Source organism: Mesocricetus auratus, unplaced genomic scaffold (assembly GCF_017639785.1).
Source record: "Mesocricetus auratus isolate SY011 unplaced genomic scaffold, BCM_Maur_2.0 Super-Scaffold_100676, whole genome shotgun sequence".
Taxonomy (NCBI): domain Eukaryota; kingdom Metazoa; phylum Chordata; class Mammalia; order Rodentia; family Cricetidae; genus Mesocricetus; species Mesocricetus auratus.
This window is the reverse complement of record NW_024429266.1, coordinates 120323814-120345181: the sequence shown is the minus strand read 5'-3', so window position 1 is coordinate 120345181 and position 21368 is coordinate 120323814. Positions and strand designations below refer to the sequence as shown.

At 42.9% G+C, this 21368-nt stretch overlaps 2 protein-coding genes across 3 annotated transcripts in view; one reads left to right on the top strand and one right to left on the bottom strand.

Annotated features, from left to right (window-relative positions):
- Window positions 1-501, bottom strand: part of Kbtbd2 (kelch repeat and BTB domain containing 2) — a 17414-nt gene extending 16913 nt beyond the window's left edge. The window contains exon 1 of one of the 2 annotated variants that reach the window (XM_005087414.3): window positions 365-501. The gene's annotated coding sequence lies outside the window, so the exon portion shown is untranslated. Of the gene's footprint in view, window positions 1-44; window positions 183-364 lie in introns of those variants that run through there. The other variant, XM_013126227.3, reaches the window with a different exon arrangement.
- Window positions 1-21368, top strand: part of LOC106022664 (translation initiation factor IF-2-like) — a 27671-nt gene extending 6303 nt beyond the window's left edge. The window contains exons 2-3 of the mRNA XM_040737082.1: window positions 115-1243; window positions 20704-21368. Coding sequence (XP_040593016.1) covers window positions 115-981 — 867 coding nt within the window. The 3' untranslated portion in view covers window positions 982-1243; window positions 20704-21368. The remainder of the gene's footprint in view (window positions 1-114; window positions 1244-20703) is intronic.

Here is a 21368-nt window from a genome sequence, read left to right as displayed (position 1 = left end):
GACTCCCGTCTAAAGCAAACAGGTCTCAAAGGGCAGCTTCCCACCGGAGAGCGCCAGCAGGCCGAGGGCAACCGGACCTCTGCTAACCCGGGTCTCGCTTGGTGACTGCCGAAGGGGCCAGGAGGGAAAAAAAGGAAAAAACCAGGACCCGCTCGCCCTTCGTCGTCGGCCGCCGCGTCGCGAACGAGCAACACGCGCGGGCCAAAACAGCTCTGCCTCGGTAGGACGCCGCCCCGAGTCCCGCGGCCCGCGCAGGCCGCGCCGGAAGCACCGCGCGCTCGGCGGAAGCGCCCGGGTTTGAAAGCCGCCGCCAGGGCCCACAAAGGCCGGCCGGCCGGCCGCCCGCCCGCCCTGCCGGTCTCACCTCGGCTCCGGCCGCTCAGCTCACCGCGCCACTCCGCCGGGCTGCACTCACGCGGTCGCACGCACAGCGGGGGCGTGGCGCTGCGGGGACCCCCGCCTCTCCCGGGGGGCCGCTCGCTCGCTTCCGCCCCCGCTTCCGCGCGCCTCCCGGGTTGGGCCGTCACGGCCTACCGCCCGCCGCGTCCGCCGCGCTCTGGCCCGCTGCTGCGGCCGCTCCGCCGGCTCCCAGGTGCCCGCGGCCGGACCCCGCCTTCATCGGGCTCACCGCGCCCTTTTCCTTTGCCCCGACCGGAAAGCCAAAACAATTGGAGCCGCGCAGGCGCGGGAAGGAAACGGAAAACAGGAAGGGCGGAGGCGGCGCGAGGTGACGCTGGCGTCCGTGCCGGGGCTTGCCAGGGCGCGTGCGCGGAGCCGGGTCGCCGGGGCCACCCAGCTGCTGGGGCTCAGGCGTGGCCTGGCGGAAAGCGGTTCCGAACGGAAGCTGTGTGCGGCTGCATTAGGAATTCTGTGCTGCTGCACTTGTTTCTCCCTGAGGCGTCTCCCGGGGACACATGTTTGCAGACTCGCCCAGGAGTGAGGGACAACGGGACTCAACAGCAGAACACCCCGGGAAGTTGAAGTTGGGGGGGAAGGAGGATGGAGGGTCGTTTGCTGAATGGGCTCTGTTTCCTTAGCCCCCGTCTCCAACACCCTCGGCTTTTAGAGCACGGCCAGTTTGCTAAGGCCTGGGAAATGTTGGCAACGCAGAGATATACCCGCAGTGTGGGAGCGAATGGGTGCAGAGGACAGTCTCCAGGAATGACGCCGCCAGTCAGTCTTTACTGCAATGCAGCGGCCACCCTCCTTGCCCCAGGTTTCAAAGCGAAGCTTAGAGCAGCAGGTACTTGTGGTCTGAGTCTGTTTTGTAACTTGTCATGACTTGTTAGCAAGCAGAAAGTTGCAGATTTGTTTGAAGATACTTGTCACATTAAAAAGAAAAGAAAAAAAAAAAAAGACGTTCGGAATTGCCTGCCTAACTTCCACTGTTGGAACAAGCCCAGTATGGAGATTAGGGATGACTACATGATAAAAGCATTAGGCAAAATGGCAAAAGACTCTAATCCAAGCTGGCCAGAGACGGAAACAGTGTAGACAGTGTATCAGGATTTCAAGTCTGCCCTTGACTAAATAGTTCAAAGTTAACATAAATGACGTGAGACTGTTTAAAAGTGCTGGATTGGTAGAGGGAATTCACAGGTCCCTCAAAGGCATTCCAGAGCTTATGTACAATGTATGTATCCACTCCATTTTGTTTCCCTGTAATGATTACAGAGAAAATCTAGTTAACTGCAGTCATTATGAGCGCCTAGCACAGGAACTTCTTTGCAGCAATGGAGCTGCGCTGTATCTTGTGTGTGTGTAGGATTCCTAGGTCACAGGACTATAATGATAAATTTTACAAAGTTACAGAATTTAATTTGGGCCTAGTGTAACAGGCCTGAATTCTCAGCATTTCAGAGTCAGGTAGGCAGACTTCTGTAAATTCAAGGCCATCCTGGTCTAGGTAATTGACCAAATTATAAGCCAGCCAGGAGTGCATAGTGAGACCTGACTCAAAAGCCAAAACAAACAAAAGAAAAAAAGAAATGAGTTTATATGCAAAAGATGATGTAGCCCAAATGAGGCTTGTAGTCCAGTTACGCCAATGCCAGCTTCATAGTTTTGATAATGTACTTTAGTTATCTAACACAAGGAAGTCATATAAGAGCGGTTTTCAAAGAATTTTCTGCTTTTTTTTTGGGGGGTTTTTTTTTTTTTTTTCGCTTTTCGAGACAGGGTTTCTCTGTGGCTTTGGAGGCTGTCCTGGAACTTGCTCTTGTAGACCAGGTTGGTCTCGAACTCACAAAGATCCACCTGCCTCTGCCTCCCGAGTGCTGGGATTAAAGGCGTGGGCCACTGCCCTGCGAATTTTCTGCTTTTGTTACTTTTGATGCTGGGGGCGGGCGCAGATTCCATTGTGTCTTTCCACCTTCATGTGGCTTCCAGGGATGGTACACAGGTTATGAGGCTTGCATACAGACTCCTTTGCCTGCTGGAGCCATTATGGGCTCATATTTTTCTACGTTTCATAAGTCTGTAGCCATGTCAAGATAAAAAGTTCTCTAAAATGTCGGGCTAGAAAGATGGCTCCACAATTAAGAGCACTGACTGCTCTTCCAGAGGACCTAGGTTCAGTTTCCAGCACCCATATTGTGCTGGAAGTCCAAGCACAAAGGTCCTTGTAGTCACAGATAAGAACTAGGGAAATCAAGAATGTTAAACCGAAGAAGCGTTGTCTCTTCCGTGGAGGAAAGAAAACACCGTTCCATTCAGAAAGCTGCGAGTGGGTGTTGTTAGTGACCTGGCAACCTTTGCTATTTATAGAGCCAGATCTCCCCCAAGTCCCCCAGAATGATTATCCCAGACTTTCTCCTTAGACCTTTATCTTTAGCTCCCAGTTAATAAAAGCCATTGTTCGCTGAGATAGCCTCTATGCTATCTCAGTCAGAGATCACACCAGATCTGAGGGCCTTAAGCTAATACAGGTAACTTCTCTCTAAACCCATCTTCTTGGAATAAATGACATGTATTTTGAGTTGAGTTTTGATGTAATTATGTCTTCTTGTGCACTGGGGATTGTATTACACTAGGAAACTTTTTTTTTCAAATTGTACTGAGTTTAAATATGCTGGCAGTAAACCATCCGGCATCAGACCCTCCAGAAGTTTGATCTAGCCTAGCTGACTAAGTCAGGCTGAACTGAGTTTTCAGCCTCACCTCCTTAAGGTTCTTTTCCCTGAATGCCGTGATGCTCTCAGCAATCCCAATGCCACATGGCAGCTTACACCTATGTGAGAGGTAAACGAATGGGTAAGAGCACTTGCTCTTCAAGCGAGAAGACCTGAGTCTCAATTGCCAAACCCAGCCTAAGAGTGGAATTGCTGGATTTTGAGGTAGACTGATGCCCATTTTCCTGAGGAACCACCATACTGATTTCCAAAGTGATGGTACAAGTTTGCACTCCCACCAGCAGTGGAGGAGTGTTCTCCTTTCTCCACATCCTCTCCAGCATAAACTGTCCTTGGTGTTTTTTATTTTAGCCATTCTGACATGCATGGTATCTCAGAGCTGTTTTGATTTGCATTTCCCTGATGGCTAAGGATGTTGAGCACTTTCTTAAGTGTCTTTCAGCCATTTTAGATTCCTGTATTGAGAATTCTCTATTTAATTCTATACCCCACTTTTTAATTGGATTATTTGGTGTTTTGGTGACTGGCTTCTTGAGTTCTTTGTATATTTTGGAAATCAGCCCTCTGTTAGATGTGGGGTTGGTGAATATCTTTTCTGGGGACTGCCTCTTTGTCTTGTTAACTGTGTCCTTTGCCTTACAGAAGCTTCTCAGTTTCAGGAGGTCACATTTATTAATTGTCAATCTCAGAGTCTGTGCTACTGGTGTTATGTTCAGGAAGTGGTCTCCTGTACCAATTCGTTCAAAGGTACATCCCACTTTCTCTTCTAAGAGGTTCAGGTGACCGGATTTATGCTGAGGTCTTTGATCGACTTGAACTTAAGTTTTGTACATGGCAGTAGACATCAATCTGTCTGCAATATTCTACACACCAGCATCCAGTTATGCCAGCAGCATTTGTCGAACATGCTTTCTTTTATCCATTATATAATTTTAGCTTCTTGGTCAAAAATCAGTTGTTCGTAGGTGTGTGGGTTAATATCAGGGTTTTCAATTCGATTCTATTGGTCTACCTATTTTTGTGCCAATACCAAGCTGTTTTCAGGACTAAAGCTCAATAATAGAGCTTGAAGTCAGGGATGGTGATGCTTCTGGAAGTTCCTTTATTGTACAGAGTTGTTTTGGTTATCCTGGGCCTTTTGTTTTTCCATATAAAGTTGAGTATTACTCTTTCAAGGTCTGTAAAGAAATGTTTGGTATTTTGATGGGGATTGCTTTTGGTAAGATAACCAGTTTTACTATGTTGATCCTACCTGTCCAAGAGCATGGAGGATCTCTCCATTTTCTGGTATCTCTTTAATTTCTTTCTTTAAAGACTCAAAGTTCTTGCTATACAGTTCTTTCACTTGTTTGCTTAGAACTACCCCAAGATATTTTATGTTGTTTGGCTATTGTAAAGGGAGATGTTCCTCTGATTTCTTTCTCAGTCCGTTTATCGTCTGTGTATAGTAGGGCTACTGATTTTTTTTTTTTTTTTTTTTTTTTTAGTAAATCGTGTATCCTGCCACTTTGCTGAAGGTGTTTATCAGCTGTAGGAGTTCCTTGGTAGAGTTTTTTGGGTCATTTATGTAAACTATAATATCATCTACAAATAGTGAAAGTTTGACTTCTTTTCCAATTTGTATCCCCTTGATCTCCTTTTGTTGTATTATTGCTCTAGCTAGAACTTCAAGTATAATATTGAAGAGATATGGAGAGAATGGGCAGTTTTGTCTTGTTCCTGATTTTAGAGGAATCGTGTTGAGTTTCTGTCCATTTAGTTTGATGTTGACTGTTGGTTTACTGTATATTGCTTTTATTATATTTAGGTATGTTCCTGTTATCCCTGATCTCTCCATGACCTTTATCATGAAGGGGTGTTGAATTTTGTCAAAGGCTTTTTTAGCATCTAGTGAAATGATTATGGGTTTCTTTCTTTTTTATTTTGGTTTTTTGAGACAAGGTTTCTCTGTGGCTTTGGAGGCTGTCCTGGAACTCACTCTGTAGACCAGGCTGGCCTCGAACTCACAGAGATCCGCCTGCCTTTGCCTCCCAAGTGCTGGGATTAAAGGCATGCGCCACCAACGTCCGGCTTATGTGTTTCTTTCTTTTTCAGTCTGCTTATATGGCAGATTGCATTGATAGATTTCATTTGATGAACCATCCCTGCATCTCTGGGATGAAGCCTACTTGATCATGGTGGTTGATTTCTCTGATGTGTTCTTGGATTCGATTTGCCAGTATTTTATTGAATATTTTTGCATCAATGTTGATGAGGGATATTGGTTTGTAGTTCTCTTTCTTTTCTTTCTTTTTTGGGGGAAGGGGTTTTGAGGCAGGGTTTCTCTGTGACTTTTGAGGCTGTCCTAGAACTATCTCTTGTAGACCAGGCTGGTCTCAAACTCACAGAGATCCATCTGCCTCTGCCTCCCAAGTGCTGGGATTAAAGGCGTGCGCCACCAACGCCCAGTCTGTAGTTCTCTTTCTTAGTTATGTCTTTGTGTGACTTGGGTATCAAGGTAATTTTAGCCTCGTAAAAATAGTTTGGCAATGATCCTCTGCTTCAGTTGTGTGGAACAGTTTGAGGAGTATTGGCATTAGTTCTTCTTTGCATTTCTGATAGAATTCTGCACTGAAACCATCTGGCCCTGGGCTTTCTTTTGGTTGGGAGACTTTTGATGACGGTTTCTATTTTATTAGGGGTGATAGGTCTATTTAAATTGCTCATCTGTTCTTGATTTAATTTTAGTAAGTGATATCTATACAGGAAATTGTTCATTTCCTTTAAATTTTCGAATTTTGTGGAGTACAGGTTTTCAAAGTGTGACCTGAGGATTCTCTGGATTTCCTCAGTGTCTGTTGCTATGTCCCCCTTTTCATTTCTGATTTTGTTAATTTGCATGTTCTCTCTGCCTTTTGGTTAGTTTGAATAAAGGTTTGCTATCTTGTTGGTTTTCTCGAATAACCAACTTTTTGTTACATTGATTCTTTGTATTGTTTTCTTTTTTTCTATTTTATTGATTTCAGCCATCAATTTGATTATTTCCTGGTGTGTACTCCTCTGGGATGAGTTTTGATTCTTTTTGATCTAGATCTTTCAGTTGTGCTGTTAATTCTCTAGTGTGACTATTCTCCAGCTCCTTTATTTGGGCACTTAGTGCTATGAACTTTCCTCTTAGCACTGCTTTCAAAGTGTCCCTTAAGTTTGGGCATGTTGTGTCTTCATTCTCATTGAATTCTAGGAAGTTTTTATTTTCTTTCTTTATTTCTTCCTTGACCCAGGAATGGTGCAATTGTGCATTGTTCAATTTTCATGAGTTTGTAGGTTTTCTGCAGTTAGTGTTGTTGTTGAATTCTAACTTTAAGGCATGGTGGTCTGATAAGATACAGGGGTTATTCCAATTTTTTTTGTATCTATTGAGATTTACTATGCTGTCAAGTATGTGGTCGATTTTAGAGAAGGTTCCATGTGGCACTTAGAAGAAGGTATATTCTTTTTGTGTTTAGAAGGAATGTTCTATATATGACTGTTAGACCCAATTGGTCATAACTTCTGTTAGTTCTTTTGTTTCTTTATTAAGTTTCTGTCTGGTGGTCCTGTTTAGTGGTGAGAGTGGGGTGTTGAGGTCTCCCACTATGAATGTGTGAGGTCTTGTGTATGATTTCAGTTTTAGTATTGTTTCTTTGGTAAATGTAGGCGACTTTGTATTTGGGGCATAGATATTCAGAATTGAGACTTCATCCTGATGGATTTTTCCTGTGATGAATATGAAATGACCTTCTTCATGTCTTTTGATTGATTTTAGTTTGAAGTCTAATTTTTTAGGTATTAGTATAGCTATACCAGCTTGTTTCTTGGGTCCATTTGATTGGAAAAATCTTATCCCAACCCTTTACTCTGAGGTAATGTCTGTCTTTGAAGTTGAGGTGTATTTCTTGTATGTAGCAGAAGGGTGAGTTCTGTCTTCATATCCATTCTGTTAGCCTGTGTCTTTTTATAGACGAGTTAGCCATTGATATTGAGGGGTATTCATTCTTGTTTTTTTTAGATTTGGTGGTGTTATTGTGTGTGGATTTACCCCCACTTTCTCTTTTGGCTTTTGGTAAAGTGGGATTATCTATTGCCTAGGTTTTTGTGAGTGTAGTTAACTTCCTAATGTTGGAGTTTTGCTTCCAGAAATTTCTGTAGGGCTGGATTAGTGGAGCTGTATTGTTTAAATCTGGTTTTGTCATGGATTTGTTTTCTCCATTTACAGTGATTGAAAGCTTTGCTGGGAATGGTAGTCTGTACTGGCATCCATGGTCTCTTAGTTTTATTAGAATATCTATTCAGGACATTCTTGCTTTCAGAGGTTGCATGGAGAAATCAGGTGTAATTCTGACAGGTTTGCCTTTATATGTCAGGCCTTTTTCCTTTGCTGATCTTAATATTCTTTCTTTATTCTGTATGCTTGGAGTTTTGATTATTATGTGGCAAAGAGACTTCCTTTTGTGGTCCACTCTATTTGGTGTTCTGTAAGCTTCTTGTACTTCCATTGGCATGTCTTTCTTTAGGTGGAAAAGTTTTCTTCTATGATTTTGTTAATATGTTTTCTGTGCCATTGAGGTGGGTTTCTTCGCCTTCTTCTATACCTATTATTCTTAGGTTTGGTCTTTTCACAGTGTCCCATATTTCCTGGATATTTGGTGTTGGGGATTTGTTGGACTTAAAATTATCTTTTATTGATGAATCTATTTCTCTGAGTTTATCTTCAACACCTGAGATTCTGTCTTCCATCTCTTGTATTCTGTTGGTTATGCTTGTATCTGTTGTTCCTGATCATTTACCCAGCTTTTCTAATTCCAGTATTCCCTCAGACTGTGGTTTTTTTTTTATTGTTTCTATTTCAACTTTCAAACCTTGCATTGTTTGAATTGTTTCTTGCAATTTTTGGGGTTTTTTTCCTCTACTTCTTGAATTTTTTGTCTGTTTTCTCTTGCATTTCTTTAAAGGATTTTTTTTCCTCTTTTAGGGTCTCTATCATCTTCATGAAGTTGTTGTTAAGGTCATTCTCTTATGTTTCATCTGTGTTGGGATATTCAGGTCTTGCTGGTGTATAGTCCCTAGATTTTGGTGGTGTATTGGTTTTTCTGTTGTTGAATGTGTTCTTATATTGTCGTCTTCCCATCCCTTCTTCCAGAGGGTGCAGGTGGGGTCTCTTCCTCTCCTTGTGTGTACAGGTCCAAGGTTCTGTTCCGGTGGGTGCAAGCAGGTCCAATACTGATTAAGATAGTACATGTAGGTAAAACACCCATGCACATAAAATAAAATAGGTTTTTTTAAAAAGGTGGGTGACACCATTTCCTGGGCTTGGGTCCTGAAAAGCACAAAAACTAGGAAACTAACTGAGCACCAACATCATTTTGTGCTTTCCTGACTGTGAATACAATGTGAACAGCTACTAGGATTTACTTACTGTGATTGACATTACCCTTGAACTCTGAGCCAAAATAAACCCTTCCTTCCTTAAGTGTTGCTTTTGCTAGATGTGTTGTCACAGTAACAGGAAGAGTGACCAATATTGAACATTGGTACCAGGAGTGGGGTTGTTTCTATGCTAAACCTGGTCACATGGTTCTTTGGCCTTTGGAACTGGTTTGTGGGAGGAATGTGGGAAATTTTGGTACTTTGAGTTAGAAAAATCCCTGCTGGAAGTAGAGCATAATGTGACATTCTGATGGGAACTTGGAAGACCAAATGTTGAGAGAAATACAGATAGTGGCGCCTGGCTCCCGTAGCTTCAGTGGGGGAACAAAGGACTCTATTAGGTACTAGGATAGAGGCCATGTGCTATTTTGGTCAAGATTCTGGTTTCATTTTCTGCTAAGACTCATTTTTAAATTGTGATATAAATGCCCTCCACCTAACATTCATGAGCCCTTGGGCTCAAACTCTAGCACCAGAAGATGAGAAAGGAAGGAGGCAAGGAAGGAAAAGATTGAGAAGAAAGAATGGCAAGGTGGTTTTTACACAAAAGGCCTAACACCAACAAACAAGGAAAGGAACAGAGTCATAGTGGGATATAGAACCTGTACAAATAGGTAAATGAGCCAAACTCAAAATTCCAGATCATTGTCTGACCACAGCAGAAGTCCAGGTTACACTGTGTAAATCTTTGTTTCATGCTAAATGTTTTACTTATCACAAAGTCCATGGTCTGACAACCCACAAGTCATTGATCAAATTACGGACAAGAAGTATGAAGTAAGATAAGAGTAGTGGTGTGGCAGAGTGCTTGATGACTATACCAAGGTATGTGTCCAATTCCAGCACCCAAAACAACAAAGCCATAGGACAGTGGTTTTCAACCTCTGGGTCATGACGCCTCTGAGGTCAGATGACCGTTATACAGGGGTTGCATATAAGATATCCTGCATATCAGATATTTATATTACAAAAGGTAACAGAAGCAAAATTACAGTCATGAAGTATCAATAAAAATAATTGTATGGTTGGGAATCACAATATGAGAAATATTAAAAGGTTATAGCATTAGGGAGGTTGAGAACCATTGGTAGGAAATATCAAACCCAACTCAACATTTTTTGTATGGGGGAAACTTTTTTGAGACAGGGTTTCTCTGTGTAGCTCGTTATCCTGGAACTAGCTCTTTAGACCAGGCTGGCTTTGAACTCAAGAGATCCATCTGCCTCTGCCTCCCGAGTGCTGGGATTAAAGGCTTGTGCCACCATCACATGGCCAAGTTCAACTTTTTTTTTTTTTTTTTTTTTTTTGGTTTTTACGAGACAGGGTTTCCCTGTATTGTTTTGGAGGCTGTCGGTCCAGCCTGGCCTTGAACTCACAGAGATCTGCCTGCCCCTGCTTCCCGAGTGCTGGGATTAAAGGCGTGGGCCACCACCGCCCAGCTTCAAGTTCAACTTTCAATAAGGTGTGTAATAATGGCAAACAGGATTATTGTCTCAGGTTCCCACTTTATAAAGATGATTGGGGACTATGCTACTTCTATATTATACCTGTCTTAGTTGGGATTTCTACTGATGAAACACAATGACGAAAAAGCAAGTTGGGGAGGAAAGGATTTATTGGGCTTACACTTCCATATCGCTGTTCATCACAAAGGAAGTCAGAACAGGAACTCAAATAGTACAGGAGCCTGGAGGCAGGAGCAAATATAGAAGCATGGAGAGTGCTGTTACTGACTTGATCCCCATGGGTTTCTCAGCCTACTTTTTTTTGTTTTTTGAGACAGAGTTGCTCTGTAGCTTTGGAGGCTATCCTGAAACTCACTCTGTAGACCATGTTGGCCTCAAACTCACAGCGATCCACCTGCCTCTGCCTCCTGAGTGCTGGTATTAAAGGTGTGCACTACCACCACCCAGCCTTCCGCCTACTTTCTTATAGAACCCACCAACCCAGGGATGGCACTACCCACAAGGGCACTGCCATCAAGAGCCAATTAAGAAAATACCTTACAATGGATCTTATTGAGGCATTTTCTTAATTAAGGTTCCTTCTTGTCAGAAAACTCTAGTTTATTTTAAGTTGACATAAGACTGACCAGCACAACCTTATGCCAGGTCTCTAAGACTGGTAGCTAGCTTTAAATATTGACCCATGTAGGCTGGCGAGATGGCTCAGCAATTAAAGGAGCTTGCTGCCAAACTGATGACCTGAGTCAGATCTCTAAAACCTACAGAAGGTTTGAACTGTAGAAGGAGAGAACTGACTCCTGTAAGTTGTTCTCTGACCTCCATATATACATGTGCATGTTTGTTCATGCTTACATACAATAGATAAAGTGTAATAATATACTCTTAAAAGGACCCATGGGTAAATAAATACTGCTTTGGAAGACATTAAAAATAAAATGACTACAACTGAACTCCACCTCCTGATCAGGCTGGCATATGCTACAAAGAGCATAGGATAGAAGTGGTTGGTGGTCCTCTTGTTTACTGAAGACTGGTGTCTTCCATTTGGGGAACATCATGCCTATGTCTGTCTTTCTCTCTCCTCTGTCATCACTTTGCTATACACCACGCTCATCACTAGTATTTGGGGAAACTGAGGTTCATGTGGCCAGAAACAAAAGCATCTAGTCAATAGTAATAACTAGAGGCCAGCAACAAAAGTGAGCATGAAAACAAATTCTCCTGACCTATTGAAGCTGAGATGACAAACTTAGGGGGGATTCAGAGCTAGAAGCACCCTGGCAAGATATCCCTTAATCCCTACCTCTTAGAAAATGTTTGTTACTTAGCAAGATAACTAGTACATTAATGAACTTTGAGAACACTTCAAATTTAGTTAACTTCACTAATGGTTAGCACTAATATATAAGATAAGAATGCATTCGGCCAATGAGTATTGCTACATCTTCTAACTACATATAGGTTATATTTAAATTGCAACCCCAAGTCTATTTTCCTGGCCTCAAGCATAGATGTATGAAGACCTAGTTGAAATATTCATATTCATACACATAGCTGGGAGACTTTGTGGGCTGCCTGCCTATTTCCTCAGCTATAAGATAGGAGTAGTGAGTTATAGACTAAGTATGGTGATATTTTGCTTATGATCTAAGAAAGCTTGCCTGAAGCCACACTAATTAGCCATACAGGCCAGGCAGTTGTGGCACACACCTTTAATCCCAGGAGCCACATTAGTTAGCCATAGAGGCCAGGCAGTAGTGGCACATACCTTTAATCCCAGCACTTGGGAGACAAAGGCAAATGGATCTCTGTTAGTTCAAGTCCACCCCGGGCTACATGAAATTGATCGAATCTAAAGAGAAACAGAGCTCACACCAAACTTATCCCAGCACTAAGGAGGTGGAAACAGTAAGGGATATGACTAGGCAGAGATAGGAATATAAGGTGGGAGGAGACAGGAGCTCAGAGCAGTGTAGGCAGTCAGTCTGTGCATTCAGTCTGAGGATTCATGAAGACAGGATCACTCTTTCAGTCTGAGGCAGTCAGTCTGTGCATTCAGTCTGAGGATTTCAGTCTGAGGTAGAGGTAAGAGCTAGTGTTGGCTGATTTGCTTCTCTGATCTTTCAGCGCCACCCCCCCATGCCTGCTTCTGGGTTCTTATTATTCAGACCTATTAGAATTAGTGCTACATCTGGCACCCAACTTTTGGGGTATGAATTCAAGAAAAAGTAATTTGCCTGTGGCTTTGTAGACACTGGCATAGGTTGGAACAATACATGCCTGAGTAATGGCCCCACCGGCCAGGTTGTCCTTTTTTCTTTCCTTGTGGGCGTTCCCTGGATGCCCTTCTTGGGCTACTGTCAAACTAGGTAACTGCCTTGAAATCTGGTCAGGTTTTTACCGTCCTATGCACCTGCAGTCAGCCTCACATCTTCATGGTCATCTGCAGCAGATTTAGTGGGACAGTTGGGAATTCTTAAAGGGAGGAATTAATTACAGGACAGAGTTTTTTTTCCACACACTAAAAATTGGGAAACACTATTACAATGGAGAGAGTTAGGTCTTTGTATGATTACACAATGAATGGTTTAAAATTGGAACAATTAAACAAAAGGATAATCAACAACCAGGATTGACATACTGTTAATTATCATCTTGATAATCCTTGTTGTTGTTTTGATAATTCTTGGTTTATCTCTTAAAAAGTTGGTTGGTATGAGTGCCAAGATACAGGCCTTAGAAAAACTAAGGAAAGCAGATCATAAAGATAATCAAATCTAGACAGGAATTTAAAGGAAAAACTAAGGTTTCAAACAACCAACCTTACAGGAATTGCCAAATAATAGAGGCTCTGTAAGAGCTGATTCGACTCCTGTGGCAATGTTAGATTTAAAGAGATTCATGGAAGCAATAGCCTCATATGGTATGCATTCACCATTTGTGAAGCAGATGTTAAACTAGTGGTCAACTTGCAATAGAATTATCCCTAAAGATTGGGAAGACTTGGTTATAGCAGTCTTGGAGCCTGGTCCTCAATTACAATGGAGGACATGGTGGAAAGTTGAGGCTAAGACCATTGAACAATGGAGTAGAGCTAGAGGTATGGAAATCTCCCAAGATCAACTTCTTAGAGAAGGAGATTATGTTCCTATAGAAAGTCAGTCTGTATATGATGGCCGCATCCTGGATTTATGCCATGCAACAGCTTTTAATTCTTGGAACAGAATGGAAGAAGTAGGAAAGAAGATTGAGTCTTTTACTAAAGTCATACAGAGCCCAAAAGAAACCTTCGCTGATTTTTTTTTTAACAAAGATTGACATCAGCTGTAAATAGAATGATACCACATTCAGATGCTAGACAAATAATAATTGAATCTCTGGCTCTTGAAAATGTTAATTCTCAATGCAAAGGGATAATTAGACCTTAGAGGAATGGATTATAATGATGCTTGAATAGGAGAAGTGATTTCCAGGGGTTTGAAGAAAAAATGAAATGTTAAGTGCTTCGATTGTGGCAAACAAGGTCACCTTAATAAGAGGGATTATAAACAGGGTGTTCCTAGAAACAATTTTTCTAAATATAATTCAAACAGGATTCCCCCTCCCTTCTGGATTGTGCAGAAGGTGTGGAAAAGGTAGATATTGGGCTAATGAATGTAGATCAACAAGGAACATTCAAGGTAACCCTTTGCCATGGGGAAACTCCTTGAGCGGTCTCTTGCAGGCCCCCATGCCAAATTTGGTTCAGTGCTTCTTGTCACCACGGAGGAAAGTCCTTCAAAAAACAATTAAAGAACTAATGACTATTGTAAAAAAACATGCTGCTCTGGATGATAGAAGACCTTTAGAAGGTAAAAATTTCAGGAGAAATCACAAATGAAAATTGATAAATATTAGATTAGGAACCTACCCAAAGTTGGGGTTGAGGCAAGGTTTTGCTTTTTTCTTTCCAGGAAAATAAAAACAAACATTTTGAGGAATTTAAAGACCTTTAGACAAGTAAGCATCCAAAGAAGAAGGGAGAACTACCCAGAAAAAATTATCAAGAAAAAGAATAATTTGACCTAATTGGAACTCTGAAATCTCCAAAAAAGATGATAGAATTCCACAACAATTCCACCAAGACTATATAACACCACTAAACTAAAAAAACACTATCTAAAGATCAGCTTTGGAATACAAACTAACTTCTCAGAACAATTTTGAGGTGGCTAGCTGAGATGATCCAGCCTCACAGACTGCTCTAGCTGGGACTTGAGACAAGCTCTGCACTTTCCCATTACACAGGGACTGAACAACAAACAATACAGCTACCTTTCCCAGGACTTGACAATTAACCAAAATTTTTCTTTTCAGGATCCCCTAAAGATGCTGTTACTTCCAGATAGCAGGAAGTAAATTTAAGAACATGACACCCACATTCCCAAGATTAGGGGTGGGTGGTTTTGGTTGTCCAAGGGGTTATGGATATTTGTCATTGTTTAGGGGGATTGGTCACAAGTTGTTGGTAGTGGTCAGGGAAAAAGCTAAACATCTAAGGCAGATGGAAGAATTGACTCCGAGGTAACAAAAGTGGGAGGGCTGTCCCTGCTCCCCACAAACTGCAACACTCGGAGAGCAAGCCCTGCACCTCACAAGGGCAGCACAATAGAGCCAATGCTGTTGGTGAAAACATGGGTGAGCACCCCTGAAATTGTGAGCACAGGAGAGCTCTCCCCATTTCTCTTCTGTCTTGTGGTGGCATGACCTGTGGCAGGTAGGAGAGATGGCCCTGTGGCCACAAAAGTGGGAGAGCTACCTCTGGCCCCCACCAGCTGCAACATTTGGGAGATGAGGCCCTGCACCACGCCAGGGCAGCACAGGAGAGCCAACCCTGTTAGAGGAGTGTGGGTGAGCCAGCTCCAATGTTGTGAGCATGGAAGAGCTGTCTCCATTACTCATCTGACTTATGGTGGCATGGGCAGGCGAGAGCTGTCCTCCTCCCCCCATACCCACCACGGTCTGGGGCAGGTGGGAGAGCTGGTTCTGTGGTCATAAGAGCAGAAGAGCTGTCCCTGACCCCCACCAGCTCCATCACTCGGAGAGCAGGCCCTGCATCTCACCAGGGCAGTACAACAGAGCCATCCCTGTTAATGCAGGTGTGAGTAAGCCAGCCCTGAAGTTGTAAGCATGGGAGGGCTGTCCCCATTTCACATCTAGTGGATCCACACTACTTCTGCCCAGGCCCAGGACTAAGGGTATGACTTGTCCCATCCCAACAAGCACCCCATCTGTGATCTGCTGAAGGGACCTGACCTGAAGACCCAAAGCTGCAGGATCTCACAACACAGGGCAACAACAGGATATCTAGGAGGAGCCCTAGTGGGGACCCAGCATAGATAGTTTAGAAACCAGAGACCTTGAACCAGACCAGTAACTCTTGGCAATGAACACTTGTAAGTAAAGATAAATGGACAAACGGGCTCATGGAGTGACTTGCTACGTCATACTGCAACTTCCATGAGATTTTTAAATTTCCCCTTTTAGGTTTTAATTCAAATTTTGTCTTTTCTCTTAAATTTCGTCTTATTTGAGGGGGGAGTGGAGGATGGATGCAAAGGTATGGGGAAATGAATGGCATCAAGATACACGATGTCACGGACTTTGGACTCCCATAGAATAAGGTGAGATGCACTCTCACCCTGAGCTCTTGGGGAAGGGTCTAGGCCCTGCCCTATATGAAATGACAGACTATGGACACCCCCATGGAGGGCCTCACTCTCCCTGGGGGAATGAGGGGATAACGGGGTGGGGGTGGGGGTGGGGGGAGGGCATGGGAGGAGGGGAGGGAATGGGAGAGGGACCTGGAACTGACTTGTGAAGCAACCTCGTTTCTTATCTAAATTTAAACTGGAAAATAAAATTTAAAAAAAGATACACGATGTAAAAGATACAGATAAAACAGCATGCGGTGTGATTATTAATGTTTTGAAGTTTATTCTTTTTGGGGGGTTGGTTTTGGTGTTTTGAGATAGGGTTTCTCTGTGTAGCTTTAGAGCTTCTCCTGGAACTCTCTCTGTAGACCTCACAGAGATCCACCTGCCTCTACCTCCTGAGTGCTGAGATTAGAGACATGCACACCCCCAGCTTTTTAAATAGTTTTAAAATATATATTTATTTTAGGTATACGGTGCTCTATCTGCATCTGCATATACACCTACAGACATCAGATCCCATTATAGATGATTGTGAACCATCATGTGGTTGCTGGGAATTGAACTCAGGAGCGCTGGAAGAGCTGCCAATGCTCTTAATCCAAATGTCAATATATAAATACATTTTTAAAATTAGGCTGGGCATGCTACAGTCTCAGCTTTCAGAATGTTGAGGCAAGAGGATTGAGAGTCTGAGGCTGGCCTGAGCTACATAGCAAAACTGTGTCCCCAAAATCTAAGGACTATAAGGAGTAGAGAGGTCAGATAGTGGTGAAGTCCTTGCCTGGCATGCACAAAGTCATGGGTTTAATTCTAAACACGCACACACACACGCACGCACGCACGCACGCACGCACGCACACATTCTTTTACTCAGTTCTGTTTCTCTAGAGAACCTTAACACAACTGATAACATGGTAATATACTGTTGTCCCACTTATGTGAAAACTGAAACAGGAAGATCACTTGATGTCACAGAATCCCAGACTAGATAATAAAGTGGTATCCTGCTCACCCAAACTAAAAAATAGAGCCAGTGGGATGGTTCATTGGGTAAAGGCATTTGTTGCCAAGCCTGATGACCTGCGTTTTATTTCTGGTACCCACATGGTAAAAGGAGAGAACAGACTTCTACAAATTGTCTTCTGATCTTCATACTTGTACATCCATCCTCTATTTACAATGCCTAGGAAACAGAATCAACTTTGTTGTCCATCAACTAAAGGGTAGGTAAGAAACATGTGGTACATACTACAACAAATTACCTAGCTGTAAAGAAAAATGAAGGCATGAAAACTTCAGGTAAATAGATGGAACTAGGAAAAGTACCGAGTGAGGAAACTCAGACCCAAGATGACAAACACTGTATGTTTTCTCATATGTGCTGTCATAGTTTGTTTTGTATTATTGTGATAAACACCACTACCAAAAGCAACTTATGGAGGAAAGGGTTTTATTGTTTTACATGTCTCAGTTACAGTCAATCATTGAGAGAAGTGGCAACAGAAACTCAAACAGGTGCAGAGGTGGGGACCATTGAGGAACACTGTTCACTGACTTGCTCTCGATGCCTTGCTCATGCTGCTTTCTAGTATATCCCAGGGCCACCTTTGCAGGGACCCACCACCCTAAAGTAGGTTCCACATCAATCATTGACAAAGACAATTCCTCCACAACATGCCCACAGGGCAACCTCATGGGGGTAATTTCTCAATCGCAGTTTCCTCTGGCAAAAACTAACCAGTACATATGTGGATCCTAGCTTCAAATAATTTGTTTTATGAGTTTAACTTGGAATCCAATGGAATCCAGGAAACTAGAGAGGGACTTTGGGGACATATTGTGTAGTATAGGTAAAATAGAACTGGAGGTGGAATGCTGGATTTGGAAGAACTTAAGCAGGAAAGGGAAACCAGGTGGTTGAAGGGAGGACTGGCCCAAGGAAGGGCATATGAAAAGCCATACAGAAGCCTATTATCTTACAATATAATTAAAAAATAAGTTTAAAGGACTGATACATATAAAATGAAGGAGAAGGAGAGGATACTTGGGTTTAAAGGAATAAGCAGGAATGGGGGTAGTAGGATGAAAGGGTAGGAGGGTGTAATGTGTAGGTCAACCAAAATTAAAAATATATACAAAAGCCTTGAGGAAACCCGTTAGTTAGTAAAATTCCTCTGGTGTTTTGAATAAGAATGCCATCCCCCACAACCCCAGGCACATAGATTTGAAAACTTGGTGATTAGGGAATGCCACTACTTGACAAGGATTAGGAGGTATGGCCTTGTAGTAGATTTGGATTTGTTGGAGGAAGCGTGTCACTGAAAGTGGGCTTTGGAATTGCAAATGTTCAAGCCAGGCCCAATGTCCCTCTCTGTTTCTGCTGACTGTTGATCCTGATGTAGAGCTTCCAGCTAGCTACCTCTCTAGCACCAAGTCTGTCTGTGTGCTACCACAGTGCTTCTTGCCTAGATGATAATGGACTAAAGCTCTGAACTATAAGCCAGCTCCAATGATGTTTCCCTTTATAAGAGTCATGGTGTTTCAACACAGCAATAAAACCCTAGCTTAGACAACAACCACATAGTACAAACCTATTGCTGAAGACTACATACTTAGGTTTCAGGACACACAGAAACCAATGACCAGAAAGTCCCTGTCTGCTAGATAGCTTACATAGTACTGGAAGGTACTATTCATGTTACTGGTGGAGAAAAATCATCACTGGTCTTGTCTAGAACTGGACCCTGTCTGCTGCAATACCAAACATAGTGGCATGGGTATTAATTGGGTAATCAACCTCTTTCTGGCTGGATTAGAGGCTTGCTCCACAGGAGGAAATCTCATGCCTGGTACTGTAATATTGATCAAAAGCCTATGGCTATGGAGGCCACAGGCTCTAGGTATCTAGTTTTCTTTTATGTTGTTGTCTTTTCCTGTCATGGTGAGAATCAATATGACCAAAAGAAACTTGGTTAAGAGATGGTTTATTTCATCTTAGAACTCCCACATCACAATCCATCACTGAGGGAACTCAGGGCATGAGCTGAAGGCAAGACCCGGGGGGTAAGAACTGAAGCAGAGACCAAGGAGTCATACTGCTTTATTGACTTACTGCCCCTGACCCACCAACTTGGTCACATGGCACCACTCACAGTGGGCTCAGCACTCCTGCACCAATTAGAAGTCAAGAAAATGCTCCACTGAGCCAATCTGATACAGGTAGTTCTTCAGAGGTTGCCTCTTCCTGTTGATTCTAGTTTGTACCATGTTGACAAACATGCACCAGCACACTAGTAGAACCCACTATTGATATTTCAATAAATGGTCATACTGTCAAAGTGCCTTCTACATATTTGCTTATACTCATCGACCTGGGCTGCTGTCACCTTAGTCAGAGGAGCTTTGTTTCAGTGGACACCAATCAATGGAAAGACGCATTAGCTGGTCAAAGTGTTGAGAGCAAGAACCAGAGTGCTCAGCCTAAATGAAAGAGAATTCTATATTATCACCCGTCAGGGAACATTGGAGAAAAGGATGGTAGAAAGAACATAAGAGCCAGAGCATGGGGAAGAGTGTTGTGATCTGCTGTCTTCTGGATATGACATGGCTATCAAAATAATGCAATCACAGCAGCTGTTGTTCCTACACAAGACCTGCACAAGATCAAGTCAGCCGAAATTCTAGCATAGAAGAAGCAGATGATTGTTGCATGAATTCTAACGTTTCTTAATAATCAAAGCCTAGAGTTAGATATTAGGGTTGGTAGAAGCTGAAAGATCAGAGAAGCAAAGCAGTCAACCACTAGCTCTTACCTCCACCTCAGACCAGACATGGCAGACTGACTGCCTAGACTGCCCTGAGCTCCTGTCTCCTCCTGCCTTATATTCCTCTCTCAATCTAGTCATATTCCTTCCTGTCTCTACCTCCTTAGTACTGGGATTAAAGGTCCAAGTGCTGGGATCACCTTTGTGTGAGCTCTGTTTCTCTTTTAGACTGGATCAATTTTGTGTAGCCCAGGGTGGCCTTGAACCAACAGAGATTCATTTGCCTCTGTCTTCTGGGTGTTGGGATTAAAGGTGTGTACTGACACTGCCTGACTTCGATGACTAACCAGTGTGGCTAGCTTTGCACTTTGATCTTCAGGCAAACTTTATTTGCTAGATCATAAAAAATACCACCACAGATGATCTCCAGACCCCATTCGCACTGAAGAGCTATGGCACTTGGTGGTTGCCTGGAAAGGGAGTATCACTTTTTTTTTTTTTGAGGATGCAACCACTGATAGGTTTCCTATGCCCCAGTGAATTGCCTCATTTTTGCATAATATGAAGTTGGAGGGGGATGTGTTGAAAATATTGGGAGAGGTGGAAAAGGGAAACGGGGGACAGGGGAGGCTAATCTTATCATATGTCATTGTTAACAGGTATGAAATTCTCAGGAATAAAGAATAGGTGGCTGGAGAGCTGATTCTGGGGTTAGGAGCACTTGTTGCTCTAGCAGAGGAACCAGGTTTGATCCCCAGCACTAACATGTCAGCTCACAGCCATTTGTAACTGACTCCAGTCTCTGGGATCTGATGCTTTTTTATGATCCCCACAGAACCAGGTTTGCTTGTGGTGCATGGACGTACACACAAGCAAAACACTAACATGTAAAATAATAAAATAATCTTAAAAATAAAGAAAACTGCAACATAACAAACATTTTCCACATCTAAGTTTCTGTTAGACTGCTGACTTAAGTTCTTTTGTTTTCTTGAAGCTCACTAGACTATCTTAAAGTTATCCACCTAAGGCCTAGGCTTTAGGCCACCTCCCATACTAATTACTATCTGACCATTTCTCCTCTTTGTTTTGGCCATTATGTAAGCTCAGGATGCTTGTTAGTTTAATGTGTCATCTGGGTGTTGACGAATTCAGTGTTTGTTCGAATCTTTCCAATTTTACTTTGTGCTTATCTTTCCAGGAATGATCAACAGGCTGCTAACTTCCTGTGAGCTGTCAGTGTGAGATGGTGTCCCCATCCTGATTTGCGATGTTTTCGGTTGATGGGCTGCCACTGTTTCAACACTAGAGGGAGATCCTAGCCGAGGTTTGACCCTACTGTACCCCTGCTGTACTGTTCAGAATGAGCCAGAGGAATCCTGGGAAAGGATAAACTGTCATGATTCCCTCCCACCTGCCCCAGCAGTCAGAGCTGGGCAGAATCACCATGGACTAATCAGTTCCAGGACCAGTGCTATACTTGTGGTCACCAGTGCACCATGTGCCATCCTGATCCACAAGCAGCACAGTACTGGAGTGAGACCAAGGTCGACAACGCCACAGGCTGCCTGATGGTGATGCTGAATTAAGACTCAAATAAGACTGCTACAACCAACCCTCAAAGATGCTGGCTGGAATGGAAGTCTAGTAGCCTGGGATGATGTGTCTTTCCCTGATTTCAGGCAAAAAAAGAAGAAAGAATTAAAAAAAAAACTCTGTGTTGTTGAACTAACCCTTAAGTGATATTATTGAAACTAGTAGATCAAATGTAAGCTCTGGATTGTTCATGCTACTATGCTTTTGCTCTGTCACCTTGAACTTTAACCTTCTGAAACTGTAAGTCCAATTAAATACTTCTTTTTATAA